Here is a 20,934-nt window from a genome sequence, read left to right as displayed (position 1 = left end):
GTGTTTAGGGAGAGATGAAGGGAAAGGAATAGCTGAAAATAAGTGTGTATGTTATATCAATGTTTTTAGAGTGTGATGAGGTAAAGATGTTCTGGGGATATTGGCCCAGACAGGGCCTCACAGTTTGATCACTGTGTTCTGGTGTCTTAATGTTCACTTCTACAGGGCTGGAAACTCAGTTTTCTTAATAAGCCCAGAGCCAAGGCTGACTCCTACCAAGGAGACTTAAAAATAAAACTAAGATGTAAACCACATCTTAGTTTTAAAAATATTTGTTGAGTTTTTTTCCTTTTTATTGCCCTTCTTCTTGGGCAGTTTTTTTCAGATATCAGGTTATTTGGGAAGTCATTAGATTTACTTATTTTTATTTTAAAATTTTTTAATTTAATTTTATTTTTTTTTGAGACAGAATCTTGCTCTTGTCGCCCAGCCTGGAGTGCAGTGGTGCAATCTTGGCTCACTGCAACCTCTGCCTCTTGGGTTCAAGCAATCCTCCCATCTCAGCCTCCCCAGTAGCTGGAATTACAATAGGCGCCACCGTGCCCAGCAAATTTTTGTATTTCTTTTAGTAAGACGAGGAGTTTGAGACCAGCCTGGTCAATATGGTGAAACCTTGTCTCTACTAAAAAAAAAAATAAAAAAACTCACCGGGCGTGGTGGCAAATGCTTGTTATCCCAGCTACTCGGGAGGCTGAAGTGGGAGGATTGCTTGAACCCGAGAGGCAGAGGTTGCAGTAAGCTGAGATTACACCACTGCACTTCAGCCCGGGCCACAGAGTGAGACTCCATCTCAAGACAAAAAAACCCCACCACTTTGCTGTGGGCAAAAGAAAACAAAGGGAACACCTTTTCCTCCACAAGCTACCACTCTAAACCCTAGACACCTCTTCCTCTTCTCTCATTCGGTTGGTCTCCATATCATTTATTGCCTTTTCCTTACCTCTTTATTCTGTTCTTATCCCATTGTCTTAGCACTGGCTTATTTTGTCTACCTATCTCTCTTGCCTTTGTTACCTGAATAGTGTCCTTTTTGGCCGTTTTTCCTCTAGGCTAGCTCCTTTCCAAATTGCTACACAGTTGATTTTCTAAAATAAAAAATGGAATTATTTCTTTTCTTCTCAGCCTAAAAGCCTCTCGATAACTCTTATGAAAAAGTTCAAAGCCCTTAGCTCAGCACAGGAGGCCTTTTATTACTTATCTCTAAGCCTTACATCTTTCTGCTGCTTCTTACTGCACATTCTACCCTACACATAACAGAATTCTTGTGCCATGGCTTTTAGGTTTATCAGTTTTTTAAAAATGCACTTGCATACTTCTGCCTGAAGTGTATGTACCATTTCTGTTTCACCAAACCTGGTTAATTTCTGCTCATTCTTCTTTAAGGTTTAGCAAATGTCACTACCTCTGGGAAGACTTCACTACCCTGCTTCTAAATCATTCTATTCTGATTCAGAACCCCCTGTATCTTTATATATGACTTTGTATACTCCTGGGGTACACTGATTATGCTGTGTGGGAATTTGCATGCCTGCCCTCTCCCATCAGCCTCTAGGCTCTAAAGCCTTGGTCCTGTCTGTATTCTTGTGTCTTGCTTGGTTGTGATCCACAGGAGGCACTCGTGAATGTCGAGTGTGTAAATTGTGCTGGAGTGTAGGTGATTCAGACGTTCCCACCTGCATATTGACCCCAGTTTGGACTATGAGAGCTGACGTTTCCTTTAAGGGTGTGTCTGTCATTTTGAGAGAGGGTTGTTTTGTTTTGATTATTTCTGTCTTAATAGCTTTACTTTATCAGTGTGGTTATTGTTATCTGATTTAGGTTTCTGTGCTGATCCCTCTCTTGGAGAATGGAGAGCTCTTGATTCCTGGCCGAGGTGACTGTCTGAAAGTGGCACCTGGATTTCAGTTTTTTGCAACCAGGAGGTATGTACTAGTAACCTTTCTGTTTTCACTCTGGAGCCACTTACTCGTAAGTCTGCATGCTGAGCCAGAGGTCCTGTAATAGAGTTCTCTGGGTCTACTTCAAGCAAGGTTAGTTGGAAGTGATAACAGGTCTAACCTTCTCATTCCTGATTATTTTTAATGAAGATAATTTATAAAATAAGAGGGTCCCCCCCCCACTTAAAAATAAGTAACCAGTTTAAAACACTTCACCTTATTTCATGTTTTAAAAAATAATCAGAGGTGAGGTTATTGTTAGATAGCCCAGGGTTTGAGTCCTGACACTGGTACTTAGTACCTATGTATACCTTGTCTGGTTATGATGGGGTTAATAATACCTTCTTCAAATGGTGGCTGTAAAGAATAAGTGAAATGACTTGTACTAAAGACCTGTCACAATAAATGCCCAGTTAATGGCTAGCCATGATGGTGATAATGATAAGTAGATTTCAGGCAATTGAAAAATTAATTGGATATAAGCATGAACAAAGGCACAAAAACTGAGCGTGCTTAGCATATATTCCTGCCTACATTTTAAAATTACCTGAAGGCAGTGGTTTATTTCTTACTGCTAGTCTATACCTGCACAGCTTCTTCAATGTCTTTAAATGCCCATGAGTGAAACTAACATCATTCTATAGTTAATGATTATATTAGTGTTTACCTCAGTTAACATTGACTTCTGCATGGAGTGTGGAGCTAACCCGATAGTATTCAAGGAATACCTCCCTAGACCCAATTACTCTTTTTTTTTTTTCTTGAAATGGGGTCTCACTGTGTTGCCCAAGCTGGTCTTGAACTTCTGTACTCAAGCAGTCTTCCCAGCACAGCCTCCCAAGTAGCTGAGACTACAGGCACATGCCACTGTGCCCAGCTGACCCTGTTACTTTTTTTTTTTTTTTTTTTTTTTTTTGAGATGGAGTCTCATTCTGTCACCCAGGCTGGAGTGCAGTGGTGTGATCTTGGCTCACTGCAACCTCCACCTCCTGGGTTCAAGCGATTCTCCTACCTCAGCCTCCCAGGTAGCTGGGATTACAGGTACCTGCCACCACATGGGCTAATTTTTGTATTTTTAGTAGAGACGGGGTTTCACCATGTTGGCCAGGCTGGTCTTGATCTCCTGACCTCATGATCCGCTGCCTTGGCCTCCCGATGTGCTGGGATTACAGGCGTGAGCCACCGTGCCCGGCCCAATCCTGTTACTTTTGTTTTAAACATTTATTTATTTTTTAGAGACAGTTGTTTTGCTTTGTACCCAGGCTGGAATGCAGTGGCTTGATCGTAGCTTACTCTAACCACAAACTCCTGGGCTCAAGTGATCCTCCTGCCTCAGCCTCTTGAGTAGCTAGGACTACAGGCGTGCACCACCATGCCTGGCTAAAAACAAATTTTTATTGTTATTTTAGAGATGGGATCTTGCTGCATTGCCCAGGCTGGTCTTGAACTCCTGGACTCGACCAGTCCTCCCACTGTGGCCTCCTAAGTGTTGGAATGACAGGCATGAGCCACTGTACCTGGCACTGTTAGTTTTGATAGACCTTGATTTTTTATTTTATTTAATTAATTTTTTTGAGACCGAGTCTCACTCTGTCACCCAGGCTGGAGTGCAGTGGCATGATTTGGCTCACTGCAACCTCTGCCTCCCGGGTTCAAGCGATTCTCATGCCTCAGTCTCCCAGGTATCTGGGACTACAGGCACGCGCCACGACGCCTGTCTAATTTTTGTGTTTCTAATAGAGATGGGGTTTCGCCATGTTGCCCAGGCTGGTCTCGAACTTCTGGCCTCAAGCAATCCACCTGCCTCAGCTTCCCAAAGTGCTGGGAGGTGTGAGCCACCACGCCTGTCTTATTTTATGTTTTTTTAGAGATGAGGCCTCAATTTGTTGCCCAGGCTGGTCTCGAACTCCTGGGCTCAAGCGATCTTCCTGCTTTGGCCTCCCAACGACCGACATGAGCCACTGAGCCTGGCTGACCTTGATTTTATTTATAGAGATAGTGAAGTTCTTCCCTGGTAGATTCAAACACTTCCCAGAAAGACCTGGGACATCGTGGAAAGATGTTAGACAAACTTGTGATCTGATAAACTTGAATTCAATTTTCAGTTCTGCCATTTTCAGTCACAGTTGAGTGTATAAGGGCCATTCTTTCCTTCTCTTCCATTTATGTCAGAAGAAAAGAATGGCATCTTCCTCTCGGGACAGTTGTGAGGACTAAGTGGCCTATGCATAAGCATGTACCTTCCCCAGAGTGTATGTTTAATGTATATTCCTTCTCTACTTTTTTCTCTTCTGGAAATTTTTAATGGTTTTTAAGTACTGTAGCTTCTGGTAACAAGCAGTGAACTTAATGTTAATGCTATGAGCCTTGGATTATGCTTTCTCTTTCCTGAAGTTATTTATGCCTTAAGGAAGAGGAACCTGTCATTGAAATAAAAACATTTACCTTGTAGAATTATTTGCAGTGATTTGAAAATATTTGGTTAAAGCACTATCACTACTACTTAGGAGAAGAGCCAAACATGGGTTAACTGTCAGCCTTTCATTTGTCATCTGCCCTGTAAGCCCAACAGTGTAGTATCTGGAAACAGAAGGGATTATGAATATTTTTCCTATGTGAGACAGTGTACAGCAAGTAATATCCAGAGGCACAATTCAGGATTAAAATTTGGAATTTTGTGTGACTGTGTTTTTTATTTTGAAACGTAGACTCTTGAGCTGTGGAGGAAATTGGTATCGACCGCTAAACAGTCATGCTACTTTGCTAGACAAATATTGGACCAAAATTCACCTGGATAACCTGGATAAGAGAGAACTGAATGAGGTACGTGGGTCTTAGAAAGTATCAATGCTGGCCAGGTGCAGTGGCTCCCGCGTGAAATAGGAAATAGTATAATAAACCACCAGAAGCCTCATCAACCTAAATTTTGCAGTCTGTGTGCTAGTATTTTACTGTATTTGCGTCATCTGTTATTTTTTCTGTGCTAATATATTTGAAAGCAAACTCCCAGCATACATCTCTTAAAATTTAATGGCATTTTCATATATAACCACAATAACATTATTATACACAATAAAATGAACAGTAATTCCTCAGTATCATTGAATTCTTAGATTATATTAAAATTTTCCCAGTTGTCTACAGAGGATCATTTTACTAAGTTGATTTGAAGTAATGTCTTTCACACTTAATGGACATTTTGATCTAGGCATTAATGAGAATTGAGGTAAATCACTTTATAGGTTTTCTACATTGATTCAGTTTCTAGTATTGTGGTTATCCTAGATCAGTAAGAAGTATATTACACTTGACTCCGTTCATGCCCCACTTCCCTTTTATGTCTCACTTGGAAGATTTCCCTTCCCCAGTGCTTTATCTAGGAGAGTGGCAGACAAAGCCTTGTCAGTGGTCATTCAGACATGGAAGAGATGCTTTTCCCTTTATTGATGTAGGTATATAGGTAAATATGTGACACCAAACAAACTTCAATTTTTTATTTTTATTTTATTTTATTTGAAACAGTTTCGCTCTTGTTGCCCAGGCTGGAGTGCAGTGGCGTGATCTTGGCTCACTGCAATCTCTGCCTCCTGGTTCAAGCAATTCTCATGCCTTAGCCTCCCAAGTACCTGGGATTACAGGTGCCCGCCACCACTTTTGGCTATTTTTTTTGTATTTTTAGTAGAGATGGGGTTTCACCATGTTGACCAGGCTGGTCTCAAAACACCTGACCTCAGGTGACCTGCCTGCCTTGGCCTCCTAAAGTGTTGGCATTATAGGTGTGAGCCACTGTGCCTGGCCACAAACTTCAAATATTTTTTCCTACATTTTCTTTTCTTTTTTTTTTTTTTGAGATGGAGTCTTTTTATGTCGCCCAGAACAGTACTCTGTGGCACGATCTTGGCTTGCTGCAACCTCTGCCTCCCATATTCAAGCGATTCTCCTGCCTCAGCCTCCCGAGTAGCTGGTGCATGCCACTATTGGGGTAACCCGCCCCCAATATTACAACATAGATTCTTTCTATTTTCCATAAGTGTTGGCTGGCTGAGAAATAAAGAGAAAGAGTACAAAGAGAGGAATTTTACAGCTGGGCCGTCTGGGGTGGCATCACATATTGGTAGGACCGTGATGCCCACCTGAGCTTCAAACCAGCAAGTTTTTTAAGGGTTTCAAAAGGGGAGGGGGTGTAAGAACAGGGAGTGGGTACAAAGATCACATGCTTCAAAGGGCAAAAAGCAGAACTACTAATAAGGGTTTATCAAAGATCACAAGGCAAAAGGCATAAAGCAGAACTACTGATAAGGGTCCAACAAAGATCACAAGGCAAAGGGCAAAAGCAGAACTACTGATAAGGGTCTATGTTCAGCGGTGCATGTATTGTCTTGATAAACATCTTAAACAACAGACTGGTCTGACCACATATTTACCAGGGCGGAGTTTTTTCCCCACCCTAGTAAGCCTGAGGGTACTGCAGGAGACCAGGGTGTATCTCGGTCCTTATCTTAACCGCATAAGACAGGCATTCCCAGAGCGGCCATTTATAGACCTCCCCCCGGGAATGCATTCCTTTCCCGGGGTATTAATATTAATATTCCTTGCTAGGAAAAGAATTTGGCAATATCTTCCCTACTTGCACATCTGTTTATAGGCTCTCTCTGCAAGAAGAAAAATATGGCTCTTTTTGCCTGACCCTGCAGGCAGTCAGACCTTATGGTTGTCTGTCCTTGTTCCCTAAAAATTGCTGTTATTCTTTTCTTTTTCAAGGTGCCCTGATTTCATATTGTTCAAACACACATGTTTTATGATCAATTTGTACAGTTAACACAGTTGTCACAGTGGTCCTGAGGTGACATACATCCTCAGCTTATGAAGATAACAGGATTAAGAGATTAAAGACAGGCATAAGAAATTATAAAAGTATTATTTGGGAACTGATACATGTCCATGAAATCTTCGCAATTTATTTTCCTCTGCCGTGGCTCCAGCTGGTCCCTGCATTTGGGGTCCCTGACTTCCCGCAACATGCCACCATGCCCAGCTAATTTTTTTATTTTTAGTAGAGACAGGGTTTCACCATGTTGGCCAGGTTGGTCTCGATCTCTTGACCTTGTGATCCACTCACCTCAGCCTGCCAAAGTGCTGGGATTACAGGCGTGAGCCACCATGCCCAGCTTAACTGATTTTATATCTTCTTCTTCTTCTTCTTCTTCTTATTTTTTGAGGAAAGGTCTTACTCTGTCACCCAGGCTAGAGTGCAGTGGTGCACTGCAGTGGTGCTCAGCTCACTGCAGCCTCAACCTCTCAGGCTTAGGTGATCTTCCCAGCTCAGCCTGCCAGGTAGCTGGGACTGACTACAGGTGTGTGCCACCCTGCCCAGCAAATTTTTTGTAGAGACAGGTTTTCACCGTGTTGCCCATGCTTGTCTCAAACTCTTGGACTCAGGCAATCTGCCCACATCAGCTTCCCAAAGTGCTGGGATTGCAGGTGTGATCCACTGTACCCTGCTCCTTTTACATGCTTTTCATTGAGAAATTACATAATGGCCTTACCAGAGCTGTGTTTGAAATTCAATAGTAATTTAAGAATTCTTTAATGAATAAATTCTTTAGAGTTGGTTGCTTATATTTTGGTTACTTGGAGAACCTTTTAACATGACTTCTACCCCTGAAACTGTATTGTAGATGGTGAGATTGCTGGTAACTGAGATCTGGGTAGGAAGAAAATCATCATGATTGAGTGAAATAGGTGGGTGGGAACAGGATTGAGTAAGGGGGAAGTTCTTATTTTTGGTAAAGTTGACAAATTTCTTTTCATTTTTATTTTTATGTTTTATTTATTTACGTTTTTTGAGACAGGGTCTTGTTCTGTCACCTAGGCATGATCACTGCTCACTGCAGCCTTAACCTCCCAGTCTCAGATGATCCTCCCTGCTCAGCCTGCTGAGTACCTGGGACTACAGGCCCACGCCACCGTGCCCATGTTTGTATTTTTTGTAGAGATGATGTTTCACCATGTTGCCCAAGTTGATCTCAAACTCCTGAATTCAAGCAATTCCTCTGCCTTGGTTTCTCAGAGTGTTGGGATTACAGGTGTGAGCTACCGTCCCCCAGTGAACAAATTTCATAGAGAAATCCAATTTTTGGCTGACCAGTTTCAGCAGTAGTTTGTGTGCTTTCAAAAATTACCATGCTGGCTGTTAAATTTTCTTTTTTTTCCCCCTCTGTCAGGTTCTTCAGAGCAGATATCCTAGCCTATTGGCAGTGGTTGATCACCTGCTTGACATTTATATCCAACTTACTGGAGAGAAACATCACTCTTGGAGTGATAGTTCTGTTGGATGTGAACAGGCACCTGAAGAAGTTTCAGAAGCCAGAAGAGAAAACAAAAGACCAACCCTTGAGGGAAGAGAATTATCTCTAAGGTACTGGACTAAACAGTTTTTTCTTTTCTTTCTTTTTTTTTTTTTTTTTGTGAGACAGATTCCCACTCTGTTACCCAGGCTGGAGTGCAGTGGTGCAGTTTTGGCTCACTCCAACCTCCGCCTCCTAGGTTCAAAGTTCTTACCAGCTAGAAGTAAATAGTCAGGTTTTGAAATTATAGGTTGCTTCATGGTGTCAGATCCCTTTTTCAGATTTATAATTAATGACTGGGAAGGCTCGATTAGGGTAATGTTTTTAACTTTAAAAAATAACTTTTAAAGACAAACTTGGGAGTGGCTCCTAACATAATTCTTTCACTGAATGCCCTTTTCTGACACTTGGAGTCTTAAATATTTAAGTCTTCTTGGATTTCGCTATCTATGACTTCTGTGCCGCTCTGTGTTCTCAGTGGTTGACTTCCCCTTTGAGAAGTGAGAGTTAGAAATGGGCATCTCCTCAGGCTAGGCGCGGTGGCTCACGCCTGTAATCCCAGCACTTTGGGAGGCCGAGGTGGGTGGATCATGAGATCAGGAGTTCGAGACCATCCTGGCCAACATGGTGAAACCCCATCTCTACTAAAAAAAAAAAAAAATACAAAAATTAGCCAGGCACGGTGGCAGGTGCCTGTAATTCCAGCTACTTGGGAGGCTGAGGCAGAGAATTGCCTGAACCCGGGTGGAGGTTGCAGTGAGCCGAGATCACGCACTGCACTCCAGCCTGGGCAACAGAGTGAGACTCTGTCTCAAAAAAAAAAAAAAAAAAAGGAAATGGCATCTCCTCATTCTGATCTGATTGGTTGCTCCCCTCCTTTCCTGGTACCTTGTCTGGCATGGATGGCAGAGTAATGAGTTGGTAGGTCACTTCCTGGAATGGGTGAAGATTGGGAACTCTTTTTGTTTTTAAATTTTACACACAAATACAAAGAGGGGAAGGATTGAGAACCCTTACTGGTTTCCCAAATACCTTTTATCTAAGCATTGTCAGAAGAAAGAAGAAAGTTATCAGGTATGGCCAGACTTAAATGGGTCAATAAATTCTGATGCCTTTGATGTCTTTGGCCTGTGGTCTTTTCTTTGTTTTTTCTTTTCTTTCTTTTTTTTAAAGGGATCTGCTGAATTGGTGTAATAGGATTGCCCATAGCTTTGACAGTTCATCTTTATCAGCATCATTAAATATTTTTCAAGAGGTAAGATATAGTTTTCCAGTCTTTTTTGTCTTGGTTCTGTAAGGCTGTTGACTTCTGTTGTTATTTTCTGTCTTTTGATTGCCATCAGACTTTTTTCTTTTTTCCAAGTATGGTTTGTTATTCTTTTTTTGTTTTTTTTTTTTTTTTTGAGACGAAGTCTCTCGCTCTTGTCCCCAAGGCTGGAGTGCAGTGGTGTGATCTCAGCTCACTGCAGCCTCCACCTTCTGGGTTCAAGCGATTCTCTTGCCTCAGCCTCCCGAGTAGCTGGGGTTACAGGCACCTGCCACCACCCCTGGCTAATTTTTGTATTTTTAGTAGAGACGAGGTTTCACCATGTTGGCCAGGCTGGTCTCGATCTCCTGACCTCAAGTGATCCACCCACGTCAGCCTCCCAGAGTGCTGGGATTACAGGCGTGAGCCACTGCACCCGGCCTGGTTTGTTATTCTTAGCTAGTTAAAACTCAACTAACGTGGCATTAAAGCTAATTGAATGTAATACATGTTTTGTGGTTTTTGAAACAAATTATTATTAATTTCAGAAGAAGTATAGTTTGATATAGAGTAAAACAGGTAGTGAAATTAAAGGTAAAATGAAAGAAACTCTCGGGTAATAATAAAGCAATATTTGTTCCTACATATAATTTCTTAGTCTGTTTGATAAATTTGTAACTATCCGATCCCTCTACTTTTCTCAGTAGGGCTGGTTGATGTTGGTTGACTGAACCTCTTTGTAAGACACCATAAATCCAGGATGGGTTTCTAATGAGGGTGGTGGACTCTTCTGACTAATTCATCTGGGGTCCATTGTTATTGTCTATGATGGGAGCATGTATGTGCACAGGACTTAACCATTCTAGTGGATATTATTACAGAAGACCAAATCATAGCGGTAAAGGTGGAATAAGAACAAAAGGAGTTGGATGTTCTTTTAGAAGTAACTCTTTTAAACTATACTATGGTAACCAGAGGAATTGTTCTCTTCTACTCTAAAATATATTTCTACTGAATTTGAGACCAGCCATTTCAAATGAGTAGGGTATATTCTTTTGAGAACTGGCAAATTGTTTTTGTCCAGCTCTTTTCCCCCCTTATTCCATGCAGACCAAATACCTTTATGAAATATCAGGTATTAGGTATTATAATTTATATTAGGTATTATAAATAATCTGGAGATTTAAATAAAGAGGGTGTGCATAGATTATATGCAGATTCTACACCTGTAAAATTTTTTTTTCTTTGGCTTATTTTTGTACATACTGACACAGGCCCTATGCCTTTTTATTTATTTATTTATTTATTTATTTATTTATTTTTGAGACAGAGTCTCGCTCTATTACCCAGGCTGGAGTGCAGTGGCGTGATCTCGGCTCACTGCAAGCTCCACCTCCCAGGTTCCCACCATTCTCCTGCCTCAGCCTCCCGAGTAACTGGGACTACAGGCGCCCACCACCACACCCAGCTAATTTTTTTTGCATTTTTAGTAGAGATGGGGTTTCACCCTGTTAGCCAGGATGATCTCAATCTCCTGACCTCGTGATCCACCCACCTCAGCCTCCCAAAGTGCTGGTATTACAGGTGTGAGCCACTGCGCCCAGTCACCCTATGCCATTTTACATAAGGGACTTGAGCATCTTCAGATTTTGGTTTCCGTGAGAGGTCCTGGAATCAATCCCCCAGGAATACGTAGGGATAACTGTATTATAATAGTAAATCCTGTATTTTTAATATTAATGTTTGTAACTTTAGATTTCTGGGTATAAGTTTTCCTGCTTATTACTGAATTTTAGGGGTGCCATTATTTGGGTCTTTTTGCGTCTTGTAATCTGACTTTACTTAGAATTATGGCTTTAAAATATATTTTAATTTTAAAAGGACTAGATTCTTCTTGTTAAAAAACAATAGAAAAGATGATGGAAGAAACTTAACTACTAACTCTACCACTGAGACGAAAGCAATTTGCAGTATTGGGGGCCTGTTTTCTCTTTTTTTTTTTTTTTTATTAGTTGAGACAATACTGTATATTACTGTATATTAAGTGTTGTATTCTGAGTATTTCAACTGTCAGGACAAAAATATAAAATACTTTTAAAAAGGATGAAAATATAGATCAGATTGTAACGGCCCAACAGGTTCACCTTGCCCACTGCCTAGACAGAGACAATTTATCATGACGGAATTTGCAATAAAGTAATTCACACAGAGCCTGCTGTATGGGAGACCAGTTTTATTATTACTCAAAGCAGTCTTCAAGAGAGCTTAATGAATACTAGGCTAGCCATATGGGAAATGGAATTGTTACTCAAATCAATCTCCCTGTTAACTCAGAAGCTAGGGTTTTTATGGATAATTTGGTGGGCAGGGTACTAGGGAATGGGTGCCTGCTGATTGGTTGGGGATGAACTCATAGGGATGTGGAAAATGGTCTTGTATACTGAGTCTACTTCTGGGTGGGGTAACTGAGTCAGGTGGGGTTAGTTAGTTGCCGGAATGCAAAAATCTGAAAATCACCTCAAAAGGCCAATTTTAGTTTCTACGATAGTGGTGTTATCTATAGGAGCAGCTGGGGAAGTCACAAGTCTTGTGACCTCTGGCCACATGACTCCTGAGCACTAAGGGATTATAGAAACTACACCTACATTTTAGCAGAATTCAGGCCCTTCCCATAATCCTAATCTTGTGGTCTTTCATTAGGTTTCGGTCCCTGAGCAAAGAGGGGGTTAGTTTTAGGAAGGGACTATTATCATCCTTGCTTCCAAGTTAAACTATAAACTAAATTCCTACTATGGTTAGCTTGGCCTATGCCTAGGAATGAGTGAAGATGGCCAGCCTATGAGGCTTAGAAGTAAGATGGAGTCAGCCATGTTAGATTGCTCTGTCATAATCTTTGCAAAGGTGGTTTCAGTCCCACACTCATGGTGTCCTTTACATTGTGTTTTTTTTTTTTTTTTTTTTTTTTTTTTGAGACGGAGTCTCGCTCTGTCGCCCAGGCTGGAGTGCAGTGGCGCGATCTCGGCTCACTGCAAGCTCCGCCTCCCGGGTTCACGCCATTCTCCTGCCTCAGCCTCCCGAGTAGCTGGGACTACAGGCGCCCGCTACCACGCCCGGCTAATTTTTTGTATTTTTAGTAGAGACGGGGTTTCACCGTGTTAGCCAGGATGGTCTCGATTTCCTGACCTCGTGATCCGCCCGCCTCGGCCTCCCAAAGTGCTGGGATTACAGGCGTGAGCCACCGCGCCCGGCCACATTGTTTTATCTCTCATATTTTCTGTAAATAGAAAATACAAAAAATGCTTGATGAATTCAAGTTTAACATTTTTGGGGTACAGTCCATTTTTGGTGGTATTTTATATTTCATCACATCAGAAGACATAACTGGTTGGCTCACTGGTAGTTGCTAAGATTGAGTACTAGGTTAAGATAATGACCATGAGGTATTGCACACCTAGTGTTTCCCTTGCAGTTAGAAAGCAGTCTTTTGATATTACCTCAGCACTATATGAGTCAGTTCTCCTTGAACCATGTACCCAATGGTCAACACTAATTGCTCTTCTTTGCCCGAAGCTAGGATTTGCAAAGTGGGGTGTTTTGTTGTTTGTTTTTTTTATTTGGCAAGTATTTCAATAGTCAGTTATTTATATTTATTGGTGTCCTGTCTTTCCATTATGGTCAGGTCCTCAGTCCTGGGTTGGTACCTTATTTGCACTCCCTTCATTTTTAGAGAAATATTCCTGCTGGATTTTGTGTTTCTCCCTCTTGTGGCCAGGAAAATGATGTTCTGTGATTAATATGTTATTTTAAAAATCAGTCAGCATTTACCTTGGTTATTTTAATAGGCTCTAGACTGTTTCACAGCAATGCTTTCTGAGCATACAAGCAAACTGAAAATGGCAGAAGTTATTGGAAGCAAATTGAACATTTCTAGAAAAAAGGTATGTGTGCTGTTTTTTTACTTCCCTGTTGAAAGGAGGCTAGGATTTTTTGCTTGCTTGCTTGCTGGTCTCTAGTCCTTAGTTGGAACAGCTTTTGCAGTGGTACCTCTTTTGTAAAAGTTGGTGCTTTTATTGCAGCCTCTCGTGGGCATACAACTCCCAAATGGCGTGAGTGCAATGGCGCCATCTTGGCTCACCGCAACCTCCGCCTCCTAGGTTCAAGTGATTCTCCCGCCTCAGCCTCCTGAGTAGCTGGGATTACAGGCATGTGCCACCACACCCAGCTAATTTCGTATTTTTAGTAGAGATGGGGTTTCTCCATGTTGGTCAGTCTGGTCTCAAACTCGTGACCTCAGGTGATCCACCAGCCTCTGCCTCCCAAAGTGCTGGGATAACAAGCATGAGCCACTGTGCACAGCCATGTTCCACATTCTTAAAAGGAGCTTCCTCATGTCCTGTGTTGTCTTCAGTGTTTTAGTGAGCATTTATTTTATTTTGTAGGTATTAGACTCAGGAATGTAACTATGTTTTAGTAATACCTTTGTCTATAACTTAATGCAGAGTTTTCCCACCTTTTTTATTATTTTCCCTTATTAGAAAAATTGGCAAGAGACTGAGTGTGGTGGCTCACAGCTGTAATCCCAGGACTTTGGGAGGCAGAGGTGGGTGGATCACCTGAGGTCGGGAGTTTAAGACCAGCCTGGCCAACACTGTGAAACCCTGTCTTTACTAAAAAAATACAATAAATTAGCTGGGTGTGGTGGCACATGCCTGTAATCCCAGCTACTCGGGAGGCTGAAGCAGGAGAATCACTTGAACCCAGGAGGCAGAGGTTGCAGTGAGCCGAGGTTGCATTGAGCCAAGGTTGTGCCACTGCACTCCAACGTGGGCGACAGATCCAGACTCTTCCTCTGATAAAAACCAACCAAACAAACAAACAAACAAAGTTGCAAAGAGTAGTAGCAGTGAATACCTGTATACTCACTACTTTGTTTCATTGCTGACATTGTTAATATTTTGCCATTCTTGTTTTATGTCAAAATACGTATTTTGGGAGGAGGGATCCTTTCAGCAGTGGCACTGGTGTCTGGAAAAATGTCTGGGCTCATCTTGAAGTAGATATCTGACATTCTCATGTGAATAATGACTCTAAAAGATCTTATGGCAGGAATTACAGTAGTAGAGATTTTTATAAGGCTTCTGAAATAGTTGGGATGGTTTTGGCCGGAGGTCATAGAACGTCCTACTGAAAGGGACTTAAATGATACATATGTTAATCATGAGAAAGAAGAATGAAACCACCATGAATATTCATTCCACCAATATTCATCTTCTCTTGTTGTGGAAGGGCTCACTTTTCCCAGAGCAGTTTGCTTCTTTCACTTCTGCCCCAAACCTGAACAAAATCTGTGTTCTTTGGAGAAGAGAAGAATGGCTGTTGGGTAGACATCCAGGAGCATCTGCCACAGCTCTTTTTGCTTTGGCTGTAGTCAGATGTACCATGATTTCCTAACATTATGTTAGAAATTTAAAGCAGAGGAGAGCATAGCTAGAGAAGATTTCTCTGATTTTTTTTTTCTTACCTTTTAGGTGAGGACTTACTGTTCACTTTCTCTATTGGATATATCAGTGTGTTCACTCCATATATAGGTAGGGCTTATTTGAAAAGTACCATTTTAGGGAAACATGATAAATGTTGTGAAAAACATAGTATTAGAAGTTTGGAAAATGAAAAAAGAAATTTCTTTATGAAAAGCCAACTCAACTATCTGGGAAGTCGAGAATGATTCTTTGTAGAGTGCTAATTTGAGGGCCAAAATAAGCCTCTGGATGAGGAAATATTCCAAAAGCATGTGGATTTTTACTCAGGTAAAATCTTAACCTCCTACAGGCTGAATTCTTTTGTCAACTTTATAAACCAGAAATTGTGATCAATGAGCTAGATTTGCAAGTGGGTCGAGTGCGGCTTCTACGGAAACAAAGTGAGGCTGTTCACATACAGAGGTAAGTAGGGCTCTAAACTAAGCTGCCAACTGTGGGGTTTCCAGAAACTTGACAGAAAGTCTAGCTCAGCCTCTTGTCTTTGTGCAAAACACATGTCTGAACTGTGATATCTGTAGTATGCTATATGGGAAGGAGCAGTGTTTTCCCAAAGTATGTTCTGTGAAATTAGATATTAATAGGTGAAAGAGGTGATGAAAGTCATTAGAGATTTGGCACTACCAAAGATGAATTATTGATTTTATTCACTGCAGTGTATTTAGTGAAGTATGCCTCAGTTGGAAGTCAGGCTTATGTCTAACATTAGTCTGTAAATTCCTGGAAGGCTGGGGTTATATAAGATTCTGAGATCGAGGTAACATTAAATACTTATTACATGTCTGACTTTGTACTAAGTGCTTTACATATTTTCTCATGTAGTGGTTGTAATAATCCTGTGAATTAATATATTAGTATCCTAGGGCTGCCATAACAAATTACCATAAACTTGGTGGTTTTAAACAATGACATTATTCTTTCACAGTCCTGGAGGCTGGAAGTGTAAAATCAAGGTTTCGACAGGGCCATGCTCCTCCCTCTGAAGGCTCTAGGGGAGAATGCTTTCTTGCCTCTTCCTGATTTCTTTCTTTCTTTTCTTTTCTTTTTTTTTTTTCTTTTTAAGACAGAGTCTCACTCCGTTGCCTAGGCTGGAGTACAGTGGTGCGATCTTGGTCCACAGAAACCTCCGGCTGCCTGGTTCAAGCGATTCTCCTGCCTCAGCCTCCCGAATAGCTGGGATTACAGGCATGCGCCACCACGCCCAGCTAATTTTTGTATTTTTAGTAGAGACGGGGTTTCACCATCTTGGCCAGGTTGGTCTTGAACTCCTGACCTCAGGTGATCCACCTGCCTTGACCTCCCAAAGTGCTGGGATTACAGGCCTAAGCCACGGTGCCTGGCCTCTTCCTGGTTTCTTTGGCTCCCAGCAGTCCTTGGTGTTCCTTGGCTTGTAGTTGTATCACTCTAAGTTCTGTCTCTGTTGTCATGTGGCCCTTCTTCCTTGTGTGTGTATTTCTTTTCTTCTCTTCTTTTTTTTTTTTTTTGAGATGGAGTCTTGCTCTGTCCCCCAGGCTGGAGTGCAGTGGTGCGATCTCAGCTCACTGCAACCTCCGCCTCCAGGGTTCAAGTGATTCTCCTGCCTCAGCCTCCCAAGTAGCTGGAACTGCAGGCGTCCACCACCACGCCCGGGTAATTTTTGTATTTTTAGTAGAGATGGGGTTTCACCATATTGGCCAGGCTGGTCTTGAGCTCCTGACCTTGTGATCTGCCAGCTTCGGCCTCCCAAAATGCTGGGGTTACAGGCTTGTGCCACCATGCTCTGCCTTGTGTGTGTATTTCTATGTCACCAAATCTTCCTCTTATAAGGACACCAGTCATTGGATTTAAGACCCACCCTAATGCAATATGACCTTATCTTAATTTGATTAAATTTCTTCAAAGACCCTATTTTGAAATAAGGTCACATTCATAGGATCTGGGTAGACATGAGTTTGGGGAAAGATTATTAACCTATTACAACTAGGTACTCTTGTTACCCACATCTTACAGGTGAGGAAACTGAGGCTAAGACACATTAAGTAATTTGTCCAGGATGAGCTAACTAGTACAGATAGTCTTGTCTTATTGATCTTTTTAATCTCCAGAGCCTAGCATCGTATCAGATGTGTGAGTATTCAGTGTTTGCAGAGCAACTAAATTCTGTAATTTTTGTATGTTGTAAGATTATCTGGTATAGCTTGAAGACAGTTACTGTGAGCTGTTTTCTCATCCTTGTTGTTGAATCTGGAATATATGGTTTCCCAGAGCAAAACTAGGAGAAGCTTGCAGCGTGGTTTTTAAACTCTTTTTTTCTCCTTCCCAGGGAGAAGTTCACTTTCGCTGCTACACGGCCGTCCTCTGTTCTCATCGAGCAGCTTGCAGTGTGTGTCAGCAAAGGGGAGCCTGTGTTGCTGGTGGGAGAGACCGGGACTGGCAAAACCTCTACCGTCCAATACTTGGCTCACATTACAGGTAATCCCTAGAGGAAATAAATCTGCCCCCAGACATTTCACACTGACTACTTTTTTTCCTTTTTTAAAAATACTAAATCCAAAGACCACAGAGTTTAAAGAGTGCCAGCACCCCACATGTAATCTCTGCCTGGAAATAACTACTGTTAATAGATTATTATTAAATTATTTCATTTCCAATCTATGCTTATGCAAATACATATACGTATAGATTTTGTTTTATTTCAAAACAGATATGGGATTATGTTCTACATATTGCATTATACCTCATTTCTTCTTTTTATTTTTATTCTTTTTGAGACAGGGTCGCACTGTTGCTGAGGCTGGAATGCAGTGGCAAGCCCACAGCTCACAGCTCACTGCAGCCTTGACCTCCCAGGCTCAAGTGATCTTCCTACCTCAGATCTGAGGTAGGAAGATAGCTGAGACTACAGGTGTGTGCCACCACGCCTGGCTAATGTTTAAAGTTTTTTGTAAAGACGAGGTCTAGCTGTGTTGCCTAGGTTGGTCTCCAACTTCTGGGCTCTCATGATTCAGAGCAAAGGCACATTTGAAAATTTACCTTATTGCTGGGCGCAGTGGCTCATGCCTGTAATCCTAGCACTTTGGGAGCCTGAGGTAGGAGGATTGCTTGAGCCCGGGAGTTCAAGACCAGCCTGGCAACATCATGAGACCCTGTCTCTACAAAAAAATACAAAAATTAGCCAAGTCTGGTTGTATATGCCTGTAGTCCCAGGTGCTCGAGAGGCTGAGACAGAAGGATCACTTGAGCCCAGGAAGTTGAGGCTGCAGTGAGCCATGATTGGGCCACTGCACTCCACCCTGGTTGACAGAACAAGACTCTGTCTCAAAAAATAAAGCCCTATGCCATATTCCCACAGCCTTAAGGAGCACACTGGATATTATCAGTCTTTAAATTTTTGGAGTAACACTTTTGCACTTTCTTTATAAAAGGCCACCGTTTGAGGGTTGTCAATATGAATCAACAAAGTGATACTGCAGACTTGCTTGGAGGGTAAGTGTGGCTTAAAATTTTTTTCTTATTTTTGTGTTTATTGCTTGAGGTAAGAAATACTGTTTGCTTAGTGTTACAACCACAGGTTCTAGGGTGCTCGATGCAATAGAAAAAGAGTTTTCTCAGATAAGGCTTTATTGGAGCTTTTGGCAGGGTACCAGGGACACAAAAGAGAGAATTCTGTGGCTGGCCCCACTAAGACAGGAAAGTAATTTTAAGGGGCTAAAGTGGGAAGGAAGTGATATTTAAGCATGTAGAGGCGGGGAACTTCTGGCACTTGAACAGTTTGATAACGTGCTTCTTCATGTGTCCCATGTCTCAGCATGGGTATGATTTTTAGTATAGCAATGAAGCTAAGGCAAAGGATCAGTCATTCTTCTGGTCTTGTATTTGTGCAGGAAAAAGGGTAAACTCCCTTGAGTAAGATTTAAGGTGTGAGTTGCTTATTTTAGTTTCCTCAGGGTCCCACCATCAGTGTGTATGGTGCTTTGAGTAAGATTTATGGTGGGACATTGTTCATCTTAGTCTCTCTAAGGCACCTTGAGCAAGATTGCACCTTACCCCCCAACCACAGCAAGGTATTTATTTGAATTTATTGAGGAGCTCATGGGTGTGTAGATGTTTCTCTTCATTTTAATGAACACTTGAGGCCCTTGTTCTCAAAGGTCATATGATGGAAGAAGGAGAAAAAGCAGGCAAGTATATAATCAATTAATGTTTGTGTATACAGTACAGTTGATCTAAAGTGTAAGTTCTGGGCCAGGCGTGGTGGCTCACACCTGTAATCCCAGCACTTTGGGAGGCCTAGATGGGTGAATCACTTGAGGTCAGGAGTTCGAGACCAGCCTGGCCAACATGATGAAATCCCATCTCTACCAATAAATACGAAAATTAGTTGGGCATGGTGTTGTGCTGTAGTCCCAGCTACTAGGGAGGCTGAGGTGGGAGAATTGCTTGAATCTGGGAGGCAGAGGTTGGAGTTAGCCGAGATTGTGCCACTGCACTCCAGGCTTTCTACCTTGGTTTTATTTTACTTATGTTTAGTTGGTTGTTTGAGGAACTTGGCAATCTGTTCTTATTAATATATATGATTTTTCATTTAAGCAGACATGTCTATACTGCTGTATATATTTACCTTTATTCTTTTTTTTTTTTTTTTTTTTTTTGAGACAGAGTCTTGCTCTATCACCAGGCTGGAGTGCAGTGGCGCGATCTCTGCTCACTGCAACCTCCGGCTCCCACGTTCAGGTGATTCTTCTGCCTCAGTCTCCTGAGTAGCTGTGACTACAGGCACACACCACCACGCCCAGCTAATTTTTGTATTTTTAGTAGAGACAGGGTTTTACCATGTTTGCCAGGATGGTCTCCATCTCTTGACCTTGTGATCCACCTACCTCGGCCTCCCAAATTGCTGGGATTACAGGTGTGAGCCACTGCACCTGGCCTCTTAATTCTTTTTTTGTTTTTTTGGGAGGCAGGATCTCATTCTGTCACCAAGGCTGGAGTGCAGTGGTGTGATCATGGCTTAGCACAGCCTTGAACTCCTGGGTTTAAGCAATCCTCCTGCCTCAGCCTACCCAGTAGCTGGAACTACAGGCATAAGCCACCATGCCTGGTCTATTTCTCTCTATTCTGTATCTATATGTCTTTAGTAATTTCATACCATTAAGTAGTCCTAACATAAATGGCATTGATCTTGTACTAACTGAACATGGACTGGGTCCTTCTCTTCTACTGTGAATTTGTAGTGTTATGTTAGCCATTGCAAGTTGTTTTAAATATAGTGAGTAAACAGGAGTACATTTGTGATGCAAATTGATGACACGAAAAGGTTGGACTCAAAGTATGATTAACTAGAATTTGGTTTTGGTGCCAACTTGGTGAATAGAATATATCTGTTTTTCCTTGTTAGTAGGTCAGCATCACTTATTAAAAGAAAACGCTACTTACATTTCCATTTGAAAAGATCACTTGAGCCTGAGAGGTTGAGGCTGCCGTGAGCTGTGCTTATGCCACTATACTTTAGCTGGGATGACAAAGCAAGACCCTGGACAGGATCTCGCTCTGTTACCTACGCTGGTTTTGAACTCCTGGCCTCAAGTAGTCCTGCTTCAGCCTCCCGAAGTGTTGAGATTACAGACATGAGCCACCGAGCCTTTTCTCAGTTTTTGTGGGGTTGGAAATGTGCCTTGTTTTCTGTACTCTTATATTACTACAAAGAGATTTAAATAAAATCTTTTAACATATATTCTGTTATAGGTGAATAGGTGACTCCCTTGTTTAAGAATCATTGTAGAAGATGAGAATACCAAAAAGTTTTTAAAAAGGCAAGGGAATGGAGAACAAAATTCAGCTGTGGGCAAGGAGATGGGATAGGGAAAAGATAAATATTCCTATCCTCA

General features: G+C 41.8%; 1 protein-coding gene across 8 annotated transcripts in view; it reads left to right on the top strand.

The window, feature by feature from the left end:
* Positions 1-20,934, top strand: part of MDN1 (midasin AAA ATPase 1) — a 188,657-nt gene that overhangs the window by 40,805 nt on the left and 126,918 nt on the right. For 6 of the 8 annotated variants that reach the window (XR_001718579.4, XR_010157740.1, XM_054686835.2 and 3 more), the window contains 8 exons: positions 1,819-1,922; positions 4,646-4,760; positions 8,162-8,355; positions 9,458-9,539; positions 13,373-13,468; positions 15,360-15,472; positions 17,370-17,518; positions 18,472-18,532. Coding sequence is in view for 5 of the 8 variants with exons in the window: in XM_054686835.2 (XP_054542810.1) it covers positions 1,819-1,922; positions 4,646-4,760; positions 8,162-8,355; positions 9,458-9,539; positions 13,373-13,468; positions 15,360-15,472; positions 17,370-17,518; positions 18,472-18,532 (914 nt within the window). In the remaining 3 variants the exon portion in view is untranslated. The remainder of the gene's footprint in view (positions 1-1,818; positions 1,923-4,645; positions 4,761-8,161; positions 8,356-9,457; positions 9,540-13,372; positions 13,469-15,359; positions 15,473-17,369; positions 17,519-18,471; positions 18,533-20,934) is intronic. The other 2 variants (XM_063812549.1, XM_063812550.1) reach the window with 2 other exon arrangements.

This window comes from Pan troglodytes, chromosome 5 (assembly GCF_028858775.2).
Source record: "Pan troglodytes isolate AG18354 chromosome 5, NHGRI_mPanTro3-v2.0_pri, whole genome shotgun sequence".
In the NCBI taxonomy this organism is placed as follows: Eukaryota; Metazoa; Chordata; class Mammalia; order Primates; family Hominidae; genus Pan; species Pan troglodytes.
Note: the sequence above shows the minus strand (reverse complement) of the source record. Positions and strands in the feature narration are given on the sequence as shown.